The 16,896-nt window shown below is 43.4% G+C and overlaps 1 protein-coding gene and 1 pseudogene across 2 annotated transcripts in view; both read right to left on the minus strand.

Moving 5' to 3' along the window:
• Window positions 1-809: 809 nt before the first annotated feature.
• LOC132831230 (small ribosomal subunit protein uS17-like) lies at window positions 810-4,411 on the minus strand (annotated as a pseudogene).
• Window positions 4,412-4,719: 308 nt separating this feature from the next.
• ddx59 (DEAD (Asp-Glu-Ala-Asp) box polypeptide 59) overlaps window positions 4,720-16,896 on the minus strand; it is a 28,086-nt gene continuing 15,909 nt past the window's right edge. For both annotated transcript variants that reach the window (XM_060849562.1, XM_060849563.1), the window contains exons 4-8: window positions 14,611-14,700; window positions 12,634-12,885; window positions 11,804-11,956; window positions 7,613-7,741; window positions 4,720-5,204 (exon numbers count right to left, since the gene is read on the minus strand). In XM_060849562.1, coding sequence (XP_060705545.1) covers window positions 4,935-5,204; window positions 7,613-7,741; window positions 11,804-11,956; window positions 12,634-12,885; window positions 14,611-14,700 — 894 coding nt within the window. In that variant the 3' untranslated portion in view covers window positions 4,720-4,934. The remainder of the gene's footprint in view (window positions 5,205-7,612; window positions 7,742-11,803; window positions 11,957-12,633; window positions 12,886-14,610; window positions 14,701-16,896) is intronic.

Genomic DNA, 16,896 nt, shown 5'->3' on the forward strand with positions numbered 1-16,896 from the left:
CGTCGAATTCCCTGTTCCTGAGATGCTGCCTGGCCTGCTGTGCTTTGACCAGCAACACATTTTCAGCTGTGATCTCCAGCATCTGCAGACCTCATTTTTTACTCTATGCATGAAAATGCCCTCATCATCTTTTTGATTTACTGAAACATCACCTACACTTCTAAAGCCTGGACACAATGAGCCCAACAGACAAGAATATACAAACTAGCCCCTATTTCAGGAGGCCTCTGGCAGAAGCAGAGCAGATGGATTTTACATTGCAGAAGTGAATCAGGCTGGAGAAAGTTTCTCTTTCTATTCTTTAAGAAGAAATGCCCAGTAACAAAACTAACTATAAAGAAACATCAAGCAACCAAGAACTTAAAAGATAACTGCAATGTTCATAACTGCTGATAATCAAGTAACAACAAATTAATCATGATGTTAGGTTAAAACCTTGCATCTCCAGAACATCCAATGGACTCTAAAGGGTACAATTCTTTGTTGGAATTGGACATTATGTCCTTTCAACTTTGCATGTGTGTTTTTGTAAGAAAAAGATTGCACAAAAGCTTGAAGTCATGTCATTATTAATTTTCTTGGAATTAGCAAGTAGTAAACCTGATTTTTAACTCGATTAAACCTCATGATTGGCAGAGAGCTACAACACATTTTAATTGGTATAGACGCTTGCTAAAAAAAATTTAAAATATTTTTGAGACCCAAATGGGAGGCTGAAAAGAGAGGAGCCATTTCATTCTTCCTCACCTATTTATTTTTCCCCCAGTTCAGAGATACTTGATTGTGATTGATTCATTTAATAATCATATTCAAAATTTCTGGAATTGTTTCTTTGCTTCTGCAACTTTGGTGACCTTGAGATGTACAGACTTACTGAGAGGCCAATACCTGTACTCCCCCCACTGTCATACCATCCCTATTTTGCATATCTCTGAAGCAGGGCTGTAGGTGACATGTCCTTGTGTCATGTCTCAAAGCAATTGTACTTCCTGATGTAAGCAGGAATAACAGTAGTCCACTGCATTTTCATCTTAATCACAACACGTGTTAGATTCAGCCCCAAATTGACACACTCCCAGTGAATGAACATTTCTTGTCGATGTAGGTTCCACAAGAGCCTCTTGTGGGGTCTTGAAACAGGCCTACATTATAGTAGTAGTGAGAGAGCTGCTCCTTGCCGCCATCACTCCGGAGTGCTCACTTTTTGATCTGGAAGATGGTGGACTGTGTCTGGTAAGCCCTTTCAGTCTGGGCAGCACAGACACTGCTGTCTTACAGCGCCAGACTCAATTCCAGCTTTGGGTCATTCTTCCCATGTCCCCATGGGTTTTCTGCAGGTACTTCAGTTTCCTCCCACAGTCCAAAGATGTGCAGGTTAGGTGGATTCGAGTCAAAGAGAAGTACAGCAAGGAAACAAACCCTTCAGTCCAACTATTGGCTATTCTAAATTGCCCATAGTGTCCAGGGATGTGCCCTTTGGGTGGATTTGCCATGGGAAAATGAGGGGTTATAATGGGTTAGGAATGGGCTGGGGTGCTCTTTGGAGTGTTGGTGTGGACTTGGTGGGCCAAATGCCCTACTTCCACACTGTAGAGATTCCAAGGTTGTCCACGATTTTGCAGTTATAGGATTATAGAGTTTTATGGAACAGAAGGAGGCCATAGTGTCTGTACCAGCTCTTGAAAGAGCTACCCAGTTAGTTCCACTCTCCAGCCCAATCCCCATAGCCCTCAAACTTAATCTCTTTCAAATAATATACTCAGCTCACTTCTGAAACCTCCTATGCAATCCACCTCTATTACTTTCCCAAATAGTGTATTCCAAATCCTAACAACCCTCGAGTAAAGAAGTTTTTCCTCATCTCACTCCTAGCCCTGTTGCTGACAATCTTTAAGTGACTTTGAGTTACTGACATACAAACTAGTGGAAATAGAATATCTTTCTTTACCCTTCCAAAATTGTTAATAAATTTTGAACACCTCAATAAAGTCATATCTTAATCTTCTTTGCTCCAAGGACAACAAGCCCAACTACAGTCAGTTGAGAACACAGCTCAGTCCATCTCGCAAACCAGCCTCCCATCCAACAATGCAAAACTGAATACTTCAGATGCTGGAGATTAGAGTCAAGAGTGTGGTGCTGGAAAAGCACAGCAGCTCAGGCATCATCAGAGGAGCAGGAGAATGGGCAAATACACTTCATCAGAAATAAGGCTTGAGTTCATGGATTGAGAGATAAATGGGAGGGGGTGGAGTTGGGGGTAAGGTAGCTGAGAGTGCGATAGGTGGATGGAGGAGGGGGTAATGTTGATAGGTCGGAGGGGAGGGTGGAGTGGGTAGGTGGGAAGAAAGATGGACAGGTCATGAGGGCAACTCTGAGCTGGAGGAGGAGTTAAAGTGTTCGGCCACAATGCAGCGGGATTGATTGGTGCGGGTGTCCCGGTGAGGATATAATACAGCAGGGGACTGTTGTAGTTAGGAGAGTGTAGCCCTGAGCTGAAGCAGGGCTTGAGAATATAATACAGAAGGTTCCTTTGCAGTTCTGAGAGAGTGTGACACCCGCACCAATCAACCCCACTGCCCCGAGGCCGCTTACTTTAACTCCCCCTCTCATTCTGCCAAGGACATGCAGGTCCTGGGTCTCCTCCTCCTCCCTTATCACCCAACGCCTGGAGGAAGAACGCCTCATCTTGTGTCTCGGAACCCTCCAACCCCATGGCATCAATGTAGATTTCACCAGTCTCCTCATTTCCCCTCCCTCCACCGTATCCCAGTTCCAACCTTCCAGCTTAGCACTGCCCTCATGACCTGTCCATCTTCCTTCACATCTATCCTATCCCCCTCCTCTCCGACCTATCACCATTACCCCCACCTCCATCCACCTATCGCATTCTCAACTACCTTTTATAAGTGCAAACATATTGGGAAAAAAATAGACAGTGATGGAGGCAGTCTCAGTGAAACAAAGGGAATATTAAATGCATAGGTTGACTTATCGTAAACTTGCAGGGGGGCCTTCCTGGACCTCTCCATCTCCATTAATGATGATCGACTTACACTGACATTTTTTACAAACCCACCGATTCCCACAGCTACTTGGATTACACCTCTTCCCACCCTACCTCCTGCAAAAATGCCACCCCCATTTCCCAATTCCTCCACCTCCGCCGTATCTGCTCCCAGGAGGACCAGTTCCACCACAGAACACACTAGAGGCCTCCTTCTTTAGAGACTGCAATTTCCCTTCCCATGTGGTAGAAGATGGCCTCCAATGCCTCTCATCCACATCCCGCACCTCTGCCCTCAAACCCCACCCCTCCAACTGTAACAAGGACAGAACCGCCCTGGTGCTCAACTTCCACCCTACCAACTTTCGCATAAATCGCATCATCTGCCAACATTTCCATCACCTCCAAACAGACCCCACCACCAGGGATATATTTCCCTCCCCAACCCTTTCTGCTAAAACCGTTCCTTCTGTGACTACCTGGTCAGGTCCACACCCTCCAACAACCCACCCTCCCATCCTGGCACCTTCCCCTGCCACGGCAGGAATTGCAAAACCTGCGCCCACACCTCCTCCCTCACCTCCATCCAAGGCCCTAAAGGAGCCTTCCACATCCAAAGTTTCACCTGCACGTCCACCAATGTCCTTTATTGTATTCATTGCTCCAGATGCGGTCTCCTCTACATTGGGGAGACTGGACGACACATCACAGAGCGCTTAAGGGAACATCTCTTGGACACCCACACCAATCAACCCCACTGCCCTGTAGCCCAACATTTCAACTCCACCTCCTCCTCTGCTGAGGACATGCAGGTCCTAGGCCGCCTCCACCGCCACTCCCTCACCATCCAATGCCTGGAGGAAGAACGCCTCATCTTCTGTCTCGAAACACTTCAACCCCAGGGCATCAATGTGGATTTCACCAATTTCCTCACTTTCCCTCCCCCCACCTTACCCCAGTTCTCAACTTCCAGCTCAGCACCATCTTTATGACCTGTCCTACCTGCCAATCTCCCATCCCACCTCTCCGCTCCACCATCCCCTCTGACCTATCACCTTCAACCCCACCTCCATCCACCCATTGTACTGTTTGTTACCTTCCCCACCCTCCTCTCTGACCTATCACCTCCATCCCCACTCCCATTCACCTATTGTACTCTTTGCTACCTTCTCCCCAGCCCCACCACTAACCCCCCTCCCCTCCATTTATCTCTCCACCCTGGAGGTTCCCTGCCTCCATTCCTGATGAAGCACTTATGCCGGAAAAGTCGATTCTCCTGCTCCTCGGATGCAGCCTGACTTGCTGTGCTTTTCCAGCACCACTCTAATCTAGACTTATCAGAAACTTGCTGCAATTGTTCAGCACAGGACACTTACCCAAGTGCTGCCCTAGTGCCCATCTCATAGCTGTAAGCAAACTGAAACACCACTGATTCTGCTTTTACACAACACTTGTGTACATTTCCCGAAGTAACTCCACCAATCAATTCATGCAACTTCTGTGTCTGTTTACACATGTGCACATACAGCTCTGTTCAGATTCCAGCTCCAAGATGCATTATAGCTCCTCCAATGCGATCTGTTATCGCACACACATTGCGTTTTTCTCTGTGTTACTGTCGGTCAGATAACATCCCACCCTCAGATAGATAGTGAACTGATAAGCTCTACAGTTTGGAACCACTCATCCTTTCAACAAATAAACAGAAGCAGTTTGTAAATTATCAGCAATATATTTATTTACAGCATTAGACAAGTATACACACCTCATACAGAATACTTAAAAACATCATTTTGATTATATCCCTCCGCCCGGTTTTGTGTAATGTGGTATGCCTGTACCTGGATTCAATGCAACAATGGTGGAGCAATGGAAAATAAACCCAGAGCCAAGGAGCCCAGCCTGTCCTCTCACTACAGGTCACAGCTTATCGCTTCTGCAGCGCACAGCGGTCGTGCTTTCTGATGATATCAATCAGACTCTTCCCAGTCACCACATCTTGCTGTGCTCGCTGCTTGTTTCTCAGTTGTTCTCTGCGCTGTTGCTCATTTAAATAGGGCGAGTTAAGCAGCTGTGGAGGCAGCAGCGTACCTGTCGGCTTCACCCGTCTCACCAATTCCAAGAAATGCTTGCTGCTGCTATTATTCACAAAGGTGATTGCTGTTCCCTGGTGACCCAACCGTCCTGCTCTCCCCACCTGGAAAAAATAAGCATGTTTTAGAAAACCATTCATTTACGATGTGCACCTGTCGCTATGGGCTGAATGGAAACAAGATAAAAACATGTCTAATGACCAAGCTGTTGTTTCATTTAAAGATTTATCCCTATTCAGCCATGACTCATTTACTGGAACTCTCATCCCCTCGTCATAAAGTTGTGGGTTTAAGTCCCACTCCAGAAAGGTGAGCACAAAAATCTACACTGACACTTATAGCAATACTGAGTGAATGCTATTCGAGATGATTTCAGAGGAAATATTAAATCTGTCTGCTTTTTTAATGGACGTAAAAAAGTCCACTGACAATATGTTGAAGAGGAGGTAGGGAGTGTCCTGGGAAATTTTCATCCTTCAATCGACATCACAAAAACAGATTATCTGCTCATTATCACAGTGCAGTTTGAGAGATCTTGCACAGACAAACTGGCCATCATGTTTCCAGGGTAACACAGTGGTTGTTAATGATCTCAGCAGAAACCAATCTTTTTTTTTAGAAAGAACAATCTGATAATTCAGGTATTTACTAAAAGAATGAAACTACAAGGTTCACAGTTTAAAACAAAATACTTTTCCTAAATGAAACAAGAACGTTTATTATTAACTACAGAATTACCTTAAAAGATATTTAAAATACAACAAGGCAGTCACTTACTCTCTGATCTGAATGTAAAACTTCCTTCTTCACCCATTTGACTGACTGAAATTTAATCAGATGCTCATCAAAAACAGGAAGATCAATGACTACTGTTTGAGATTTGTACCAGGTCCTTCCCCTTATTTTCAGCACTGTTGTCTCTTCAAGACTCCAACCTCACCGTCTCCTTACACAACTGTAAACCCGCTGTTCAACACGTTACTTGTATGACAATACTATGACTTTAACAGGTGTATTTTGTCCTGAATGAGTTTTTTTTAAATGAAAAGAGTTTGAGACAGAGGCTGTGAGCGCTGTGGTCCAGTCCAATAAATGGCTCCAGAGGCTTTGGGTTTTTTTTTTAAACAATAAGGATGTGAATGCTTTGGAGAGGGTTCAGAGGAGGTTTACCAGGATGCTGCCTGGAATGGAGGGCTTATCTTATGAAGAGAGGTTGACCGAGCTCGGACTTTTTTCATTGGAGAAAAGGAGGAGGAGAGGGGACCTAATTGAGGTATACAAGATAATGAGAGGCATGGATAGAGTCGATAGCCAGAGACTATTTCCCAGGGCAGAAATGGCTCACACAAGGGGTCATAGTTTTAAGCTGGTTGGAGGAAAGTACAGAGGGGATGTCAGAGGTGGGTTCTTTACAGAGAATTGAGAGAGCATGGAATGTGTTGCCAGCAGCAGTTGTGGAGGCAGGGTCATTGGGGACATTTAAGAAACTGCTGGACATGCATATGGTCACAGACATTTGAGGGTGCATACATGAGAATCAGTGGTCGGCACAACATCATGGGCTGAAAGGCCTGTTCTGTTCTATGTTCTATGTTAATGGGAGCAGCTGGAATGGGTGGAGCCAGGTTGCCACAGAAGCAGAGTTTTAGATTAGTTTTCAGTAGATGTTGAAGTTTTGACTCTGGTTGTGGAAGCTGCTATATTTTTCTCTACAGCTAAAAGTTTGGGTTCTCCGTCTCACATGTGATTCTGGCAGCAGTAAATCTGTTTTCCTGCCTTTGCCAAGGGAATGTTGATGGAAGGTTACTATATTTAACTATTAAACAGCAACTGTTCCAATCATCTACTATTCTGTGAAGTTTTCCAATAGAGTCGTTCTTCCAATTCTTCTTTCTTTTGTTTGTATTTGAACTGCGGGGCAAGAATAAAGAATGTTTTGCCAAAAGCCGAATAGTGTGACCAATTGAATTACATCGGGAACCCAGCACCTTACACTTTCCTTTAAATACAGGTTGTTCTGTTACAACTCATGTTTCATTAATGCAAATTCGGTGTATTGTCATTGACAAATTGGGGACACTTTATAAAGTGCAAACTTTTAAAACATGCGTTGACTGTAACACGATTACATTACCAACATTTTAAGCACCGTTTCTAAAGCACGATTTATCTATAACATGAGGGTGCATAGGAATGCAACCATCGCATTACAGAAGAACTACCTGTATGACAAAAATTCGTGTCTAGGCCATCTCTTTGATATATCTACAGGGTCTGATCCATTACACAATTTAGAAATGTCTGGTTTCTAGTATTCGTTAACTCTTGCATCTAATACTCTCCCTTTCTTCTCAGCTTGGCTAACCATAGAAATTAAACTTTTTTAGTCAGCACATCAGAGTTTTACCCGAATTCTGCATCCTGCATTGTAACAGCTGTGCATTTCAGAGTCTGGGACAGTAGGAGGAGGTATGGAAAGGAGATGAGGAATTCACACAGTAAATTTCTCTACCTGATGCACATATTCATCCATGGTAGGTGGCATGTCAAAGTTCACAACCAGTCTGACATTGACGAGGTCCAGCCCTCTGCCGAGGACTCCTGTGCTAACAACAACCTCATAGTCATCTTGAAGCAGACCCTGTAAAACATCACAGCAGCAGACTTTTGGATAACCTGGGATAGGAAAATTACCCCCACCCACATGCACCTCCCTCTCCATAATTTTCACAACCAGCATGAGACAGGTAATGACTAACTGGATCTTGCTAACCCTTGAACTGTGAAGAAATACTACGGTTTGCTATCAGCCAAGTACAAAACTGGGATGTACCAAGACGAAGATTCCAGCAGAGCAAAGCTGGTCAGTTTGATCAGAGACTTGGTTGAATTGCTGCAGCTTTTTTGTTTCTTCATCAGGTGACCAAATGTTACAGTTTATATCCTGCTGATACTGAACACTCCCATCACCATCAATATCAGGATGGTCCCATTATCTGGGGCACTGGAGGTTGAGAGTTCAGACCTTACTGAATTGCAAATTTGAATTTAGTGAGTCTGGTTACTTTTTTTCCTGGCCTCACCTTAAAAGAATGACAGTGAAAGTTGCTGGCTTGGTGTACCTTCAGAGTTTGAATGGATATTACCATGGTAGTAGATGGTATTATGAATCAAACACAGCAGATCAAAATCACACAGAATCTGCCACCTCTAACTGTTCTAGCTTACACATATTGAGTGGAGTCTTAATATCTTCTCATAGATCACCTTTCTGAGTGCTTCAGTGGGACCTTTCCCATCTGGATATGGATTCAGAAGCACTAGCAACATTCAAAGCGGTGGTAGCAATGGCAGTGCTTTTCCCTTAGAGTCAGAGGTCAAGTAACAATTCAGAACCTTCTGGAAGGCAATACAGAAAGGCTTTGGGAATCTGAAGGACAAAATGATTTGGGAGTCCAAGTTCAGGATTCTCGACATTCATTTGGCAGTTAGGAAGGCAAATGTAATTAGATTATATTCCCCACAGTGTGGAAACAGGCCCTTCGGCCCAACCAGTCCACACCGACTCTCTGAAGAGTAACCCACCCATACCCATTTCCCTCTGACTTTGATGCACCGAACACTACGGGCAATTTAGCATGGCCAATTCACATAATCCGCACATCTTTGGACTGTGGGAGGAAACCCAGGCAGACACGGGGAGAATGTGCAAACTCCACACAGACAGTCGCCCGAGGCTGAAATTGAACCTGGGACCATGGTGCTGTGAAGCAGCAGTGCTAACCACTGAGCCATCGTGCTGCCCCTGTTGGCATTCGTTTCAAGAGGGCTAGAAAACACAATCAGAGATCTACTGCTGAGGCTGCATCCAGCTCTGGTCAGACTGTATTTGGAATGTCGTGAGCCATTTTGGGCCCCGTATTGAAGGAAGGATTTGCTAGCATTGGAGGGGATCTTTTGAGGAGCGGTTGAGTACTCTGGCTCTGTACTCACTGGAATTTAGAAGGATGGGGGGGGGGGGGGGGGGAAATGTGATTGAAACTTTCAGAATACTGAGAGGCCTAGATAAAAGATGTTTCCACTAGAAGACACAGCCTCAGGGATGACCCTTTAAAACTGAGATGAAGAGGGATTTATTCAGCAAGAGGGTGGTGACTCAAGGGTTAGAGAGAGAGAAGGCAGGGGAAAGGGGTTGAGAAACATATCAGCCATGATCAAATGGCAGAGCAGACTTGATGGGCTGAATGGCCTAAATCTGCTCCTACTTAACTATATTATCTAGGTTGATACTCTGTGCACTACTGAAAGAGTGCTACCCAGTCAAAGGCCCTGATAGGCTTCATTAATGAATTTAAAACAGCCCATGACGCTAAATGCATAGAAGAGCAGAACTTCTCTCCTTGGGGTTCTGGCCAATACATATCCCTCAACCAACATCTCTTGTGATCATTTATCCTATTGCTGATTGATGGATCTTGAGCATTTAATTCCTCTGCTTTCTGTATTACAAAGTGCAGCTCAAAAACATTTCAGTGACAGTAAAGTACTTTGGGACAATGTGTTTGTAACTGCGCAACAGAAACGTGAATCTTTCTTTCCAGTACCTCATCCAAGTGGCAGTTCTCCAAAATCATCTATTTCAACATGTGTAACAGTGTCTGGCTTTGCTCCATTTCAGTTTATCTGCAGCCTAATTCCTCATCCATGCCTTTGTTAATTCTAGATCTGATGATTCCAATGCACTCCTGACTGTCCCCTCACATTCTGTCCTCCATAAAACCCTAATCTCTGAATGTGTTGACCTAACAGGTTCCCAGTTAAGCAAACTTTAATTTCAAAATTCTTGCCATTCACTCCTACAATATAATATATCTGTACTGCTTTAAACCTGGCCTTTTGAATATTCCCAACTTTAATTCCATACCATTAAAGATTGTTTTCAGCACAACGCCTTAAAAGTCTGGAATTCCCTCCCTAGATCTCTCCCCTGACTTTTCACCTTCAACATGTTTCTTAAAACCTGTCTCTGTGAGAAAGCCTATGGTCGTCTGTCCTATCATTTGATGCTGCTTAGTGGCAAATTTGAGTCATAGTCAGAGTCTACAAAAGAACTAAACATGAATTTTAAAAAACATATACTACTGAAATGTAATAATTGTAAGAAATCCACAAGTAAATCTAGAAATAAACTTGGAATCTCAGGAGCAGCTACAAGATCCGCACTGCTCTCAGTCCGCCATTTTAGAATTATAAATTTGCTTTATAATATTCCTGTAAAATGTCTTTGGATGTTTTATTATGTTAACGTCACTATATAAAACAAGCTGTGAACCTAAACAACAGATGACATGTCTACTGTGTCATTCAGGAGAATGATCTTTTCTGAACACAGGATTTGAAATGATACAGGGCACGGGTGGTTGCTAAGAATTTTGAGCTCCACAGCTCGGTTAGATAGGAGGCAAATCCACATATTCACTCTAAAGACTATTTTTCTGTATTTTTGATCATGGATTGAAATGGGGTTAAAAATTAAGGATTGTTGAAGGATTACTGCACTTTTTAAAAGCAAATAACCTGCCACTCACTGTAAGTGCTGTTTATACAGCTGTTTGTTGAAGCAGTAGCAGATGCCTAGTTTGCAGATGAGCTGAATCAAGAATGTGCAGACGAATAGAGTTACGGCCGGCAACAAGCAGCTGCTTGGTCTATGGACTAGTGACCAGTTATTGATGGCAAAGGCCTTGTGCCTGACAGCAACTCAGTGATTGGCTCCCAGGTAGTTGATCAGCCTGGGGGCGTGGTCAAGATAGAAGCAATCAGATTTCTGCAAAGCTGTCTCTTCTCTCTGCAGTAAAAGTCATCTCAAGCCTGAAGATAACCAATTTATTTTTCCCTTTCCAGTAAGCTGTGATTTTTAATTGACAGGTCAAAAAACTCGACAGTTCCCGACTCAGGCGACTGTCTGTGTGGAGTTTGCACGTTCTCCCCGTGTCTGCGTGGGTTTCCTCCGGGTGCTCCGGTTTCCTCCCACAGTCCAAAGATGTGCGGGTCAGGTGAATTGGCCATGCTAAATTGCCCGTAGTGTTAGGTAAGGGGTAAATATAGGGATATGGGTGGGTTGCACTTCGGTGGGTCGGTGTGGACTTGTTGGGCCGAAGGGCCTGTTTCCACACTGTAAGTAATCTAATCTAATCTAATCTAAAATCTTTAACTATGAACCAGTCACCATAGGTCTCCTGCAAACAGATGTAAGTATCTTGAGAAGGAAGATTACACAGCAGCATTCCAGTCAGCACAGGAATCATCTCAGCAAACCCTATGGACACGGATCACTGAACTGCCTTCCCAATCTTTCCATCCATTGATATCACAGTTTTCTTGTCTGTATGTGCATATTTGTAGGGGAAGAATTTAAAAGGTGGTTAGAGTTTTAACTAGTAGAGATGTATGTTGACAATTCAAACATTTTTAATCTGTAGTTAGAATCTAGTTATTGGTAATAAGTAGTCATTCTTGTTACATGCGTGAAACCTGGTCCATGCTGTCAACATGAATCTGAAAGACAGCCAAATTGTGGAATTCTGTGTACTTTCCAAAAACCTTTAACTTTCATAAAGATTCCAGGAATAGAGGATTTGATTTTCAGTATGTTACCTGAGTGAGGTGTATCATCACACAGTGGTTTCCATCAGCCCTTTACCTGCAGAATCTGATTCCGTTCACATTGGACCTTGTCTGAGTGAATGGCCACTGTTTTCAGGCCCGTGATTGTCTGCACAGCGTTTGATAGGAGATCAGCTCCCAGTCTGCAGTCCACAAACACCAGCACAGGGGGTTGGAAGAGCTTGCCATCCTAGATCAGAGGAACAAACCGAAAATGGATTAGAAAGTGTTTGTACAAAAAGAAAGGTTGAGAAAGTAAAAATGGTCATTAAACTGAAATAAAAAAATACTGGATGCTGCCTGACCCACTGTGATTTTCAGCATTTTTTGTTTTCAGTTCAGATTCCAGCATCTGGAGTAATCTCCTCCTAAAATGGTCATTGGTTCCTTTCGCTCTATCTCCCCAGTTGTGAAGATACAACTTCCTGTGGTTCAAAATGGACTTGCAGTCCATTACTCAAATGATACACTTTCAGGTGTACAAGGCAGCTATTTAACTGCGAATGCATCTCAATAGCACCTAATCATGGCCTCACCCTTAATTTTCTACTCCATTCACATGCCTTTGAATCGGTGCTAGAGTGAGAATAGCTGTGTCTGATGCTCCACATCTGCCACTCCAACCCTTCAAATCCTGAACACTAATGTTAGTTCTGCACCGATTGGGATCAAACACAGAACCTGTTAGCAGTGGTTCAGTTCCACTCTTGTCTATCGATACATAAAAGAGCCTGTACACCCCACTGTGTCACCAATCTCTGGATTATAATGACAGGCAAGTTCCACTCTCCCTTGTCCCTGTCCCACTATTGGGGTGATACAGAGATTCTGCTTTACAATTGTACAGAAATATTCAATTCCACTTGCGTTCAAAATCTCAAACAGCTTCTTCTTCTTGGACGGTTCCTCCACCCACAGGATAATTTGACGGACATTAGAACAAGGCTGGTTCATCTCTCCAACGGTGATCCTGACCGGGTCCTGCAGGAACTGGCCGGCCAGCTGCTCGATACCTGCTGGGATGGTGGCAGAGACCAAAATCGTTTGATGCTCAGAAGGCATTTTCTCCAGAATGTCCAACACCTGCTGCTGGAATCCCATCTTCAACATGGTATCAACCTGAGTGAAAAATAACATCTTTTAGTTTACCACCAGCAATGTTGCAGAGTGCACACTTGTTATTGTTGTCCAGAATATGGGTAAGGCCAGCAATATTGCTTCAAAACACTTGAGGTGAGCAACCTTATTAAACTGTTGAGATTTGTGAAGGCACTCTCACAGTGCAGGTACCGAGCTCCAGAACTTTAACCCAATGACATGAAGGAACAGTAATAAACATTTCCAAGACAGGATGGTGTGTGGCTTGGAGGGGAACTGGAAACAGTCAGCTCTGTTCCTGTGCTGACTGTATTTGTCTCTTTCTATGAGGCAGAGGTTGCAGGTGTGGGAGCTACTTATAAAACAGCCTCAATGATAAGCTTGAATCAACAGACAGAACATAAAGCCCACCTGCAAGTTAATTGGAAAAGGATTTCCTGTTTTGAACATAGTTAATCCTGCTAACTTTACAGTCCTGCAGCATTGGTGTCAACCACCTCACCCCCAAAGATCACACATCATATCCGACCCTTTAGTGAAGCAGGGCAGGTGATTAAATGACGTGCACTTCACAGCCAAGGTCAAAAGTAGTTGAGAATTTAAGAACAAGGAAACCTGTAAATGTAGAATTAAATATAAAACATTTGGCCTTTATCACAGCTGGCTTTGAGCACAGAAGTGAAGATACTTTGCTTCAATTGAATAGAATAGACTGGACACGAGGTATCCTGTGCAGTTGGGAAGGATATATTTGTCAGAGAGAGGTTGGCCAGACCAGTCCCTGGGAAGGCAAGACTATGAGGAAAGATTGAAAACATCAGGTTTATATTTCCTATAGAGTTTAGGAGAATGAGAGGTAAAATACTGTTGAAACTTATAAAATAAACAGGGGTAAATAAAAGGGTAAACAGGTGGGTGTGGGAAGTATTCAGAATATGAAGCAAGCCAGTCAGGACTAAGATGAGGAAGAATTTCTTCCCTCGAAAGGTAGAGAGTCTTCAGAAATCTCTCTCACTCCCTCTCTCTCTGAGGGCTGTGGAAGCATAAGTGACTGTGTTGAAGACAGAAATTGATAGATTTCTGAAACAAAATGACACCAAGGAATTGGGAATGGCATTGAAAAATTACTTCGGGGTAGATAATGATAATCTAGAATGGTGGAGTAGGCTTGAGGGGCTGAATGGCCTATTCCTCTTCCTATGAATAAAAGGATTGGAAAAATGTCCACAAAGAATGGAGGTGCTGTAGAATTGACTTCTGGAAGTGGTTGAGGTAGAATCCATCAATGTTGAAGATTAGATGGGTGACTGAAGGGAAATGGTTTGAAGGAATAAGAAGATACATTAGTTATTGCATGAACCCAAACATGGAATGGTCCTGTTGAATGGTCTGTTTCCATATTGCAACTTCTAAATGTTTGAAGTTCCCTCTACACTGCCCATCAAATACTTACAGGGCAGGTAAGCATGGGATATATTCAACATAACACTTCATTTAACTGGACCACATCTGCAGAGAGCTCACTCTGCACGAGGATAACTCCTCCTGTTATCACAGAACAGCCTCTCCTGGGATTATCACCAAAACCGTATGGTCACAGCCGTGGGAAATGGAACAGATATTGGTCAAACTCATTCAAAATTCAAGGCGGAGAGCACTTCTTTCAATCAGGGATGGCTTGAGCTTTGGCTGCAGTGTTGAATTCAGATGTGATTTTAAAAAGGATGCTTCAACATCAACATTTACCTCATCCACCACCACAACCTGCACTCCGCACAAGCTGATAGCTTCTTGCTTTAGAATTTCCAGCAGCCGCCCCGGGGTTGCTATAATGACCTGTGGATAGAATCAAAAAGTCTAATTTAAAATTAAAGACCAAACGATCTTCTGCAGGAAGTACATTGAGAGAAGAGGCAGTCCAGTGTGGTGGATGAAAGAATCTCTACTAACGGAGTGATTGAAGACATGGAAGTGCTTTGGGCCAAGTAGTGTGTTGGTTCTCCTCTCAACTGTTCAATTTTCCCCTGTCTTATACCCCCAAAGCATCAGATTGTGTCATTGGCTTTTAAAATTTTCAATATACTAAATCCAAACTGGGTTGGAGTTTGCTATTTGTTTTGAGGTATATTTAAACTGATTGGCCTAATTCAAATCTGTTTCTGTCTCCAGGCAACGAGCTCCCCTAACTACCCCAGTAGCTGGTACACAGAGTCTGTGCAATGAGTTTAGTCAAGATGGATAGTTTTGTTGGAGATTAACTTGTGATTAAGTTGGCAAGTCCAATGGGTGGGGAGATAGGTAAGAGATTGGCGATGTTGGCAAAGGTATGAGAGCTGGGGACAGAAGAGTAGAAAGGAGAGTGTAAAGGTGGTGACAGGGTAGGTGGAAATGGTGTCCACTCCAGGACAATGTAGTATACAGCCCTGGGAAAGAAAAATTACGGTGATATTAATTTGTTTTGCCATTTTCTTTCAACATTTCTCTTTACCAGATATAAAAATATTGAAAATGCGGATTCAAAATTGTTTAGCTCACAGTCAGGTATCATCCCTTTGGGTAATGAGAGTATTTTTTGCTTTCCAATTGGAGTTGGAAGGCAATGCACAAGGGTGGGTATGTTGGCTGTTCATTGGAAGTAGATCCTATGATGAAACCTCCAGGAATATATTTCAAAACAGTTGGCAACTCTACACTCAACTACTGGCATTCCTGATGAAGGGCTCCTGCCCAAAACATCGACTCTCGTGTTCCTCAGATGCTGCCTAACCCGCTGTGCTTTTCTAGCGCCACACTTTTTGTCTCTGTTCACATCTCTTATCATGTATGTTTGAGAATCCTACTGTCAGCGAATGTTCCACTGTTACACTCCTCGTCATGCAGGTTGGGAGTTTCCATCAATTGAAAATCCATCTGCAAGTTCAAAAGGGTGATCTTACATCGAACATAGATTTGGTTGAAACAGAGCTGAGCGCTACAGGGGCAGTAGTGCCACCTGACACTGGTAATGGTAATAAGTACTGTACACGTACTTATAGCAAGCTAAGTACTGTATATGTCTGTAGCACATTTGCCCTGAGTTAGGATGTCATGCGATTGAAGTCCCAGTCCGTGAATTTAGAACAAAACTTAGACCAAGATATTCCCAGTGCCATGGGCAGTGTTTATGCCTTAATTAGTATCTTTGAAAATACATGATCTGGTTCTAATCTCAATGTTGTTGGTGAGCGATTACAATGTGTAAATTAGCTGTCAAGTTTCCTACATCACATTTGTAGCTACACTCCAAAGTACTTCATCAGCTGTGAAGGATCCATACAAATCTTTCCTATACATGCTGTGTGGTTAAATTTAACATCTAAATGTTCCACCCAAGTAACAATAGTCACAAACACTAAGTACATACCAGATGTTAGACACTTAATACCTTAGGTGGTAGGCATATTTTAAAACTTACATTTGCAAATGTTTATTGATGTACACAAACTAATCTTAGATTAGATTCTCTACAGTGTGGAAACAGGCCCTTCGGCCCAACCAGTCCAGACCAACCCTCCGAAGAGTAACCCACCCAGACCCATTTCCCTCTGATTAATGTACCTAACACTACAGGCAATTTAGCATGGCCAGTTCACCTGATCTGCACATCTTTGGACTGTGGGAGGAAACCGGAGCACCCGGAGGAAACCCACGCAGACACGGGGAGAATGTGCAAACTCCATACAGAGAAGTAGCCCGAGGCTGGAATCAAACCTTGGGTCACTGGTGCTGTGAGGCAGCAGTGCTAACCACTGAGCTACCGTGACGCCCCATCTTATTTGAATTGTGTACATTAATGATTTTTTTTCACTGGATTAATAATCCGGAGAACAGGACATCAGTAATTCCAGTTTGAGAATGTCACAGCATCATACAATTCAGAAGGTGATATCAGCCCTGTGACAACTATCCTGTCTACTGTTCTTTCCCCATAGCCTTCCACGTTTTCCCCTTTGGAGTATTTAAAAGCCACCATCAAACCTGTTTTGTGTTGCA

This window comes from Hemiscyllium ocellatum, chromosome 33 (assembly GCF_020745735.1).
Source record: "Hemiscyllium ocellatum isolate sHemOce1 chromosome 33, sHemOce1.pat.X.cur, whole genome shotgun sequence".
Lineage (NCBI taxonomy): Eukaryota > Metazoa > Chordata > Chondrichthyes > Orectolobiformes > Hemiscylliidae > Hemiscyllium > Hemiscyllium ocellatum.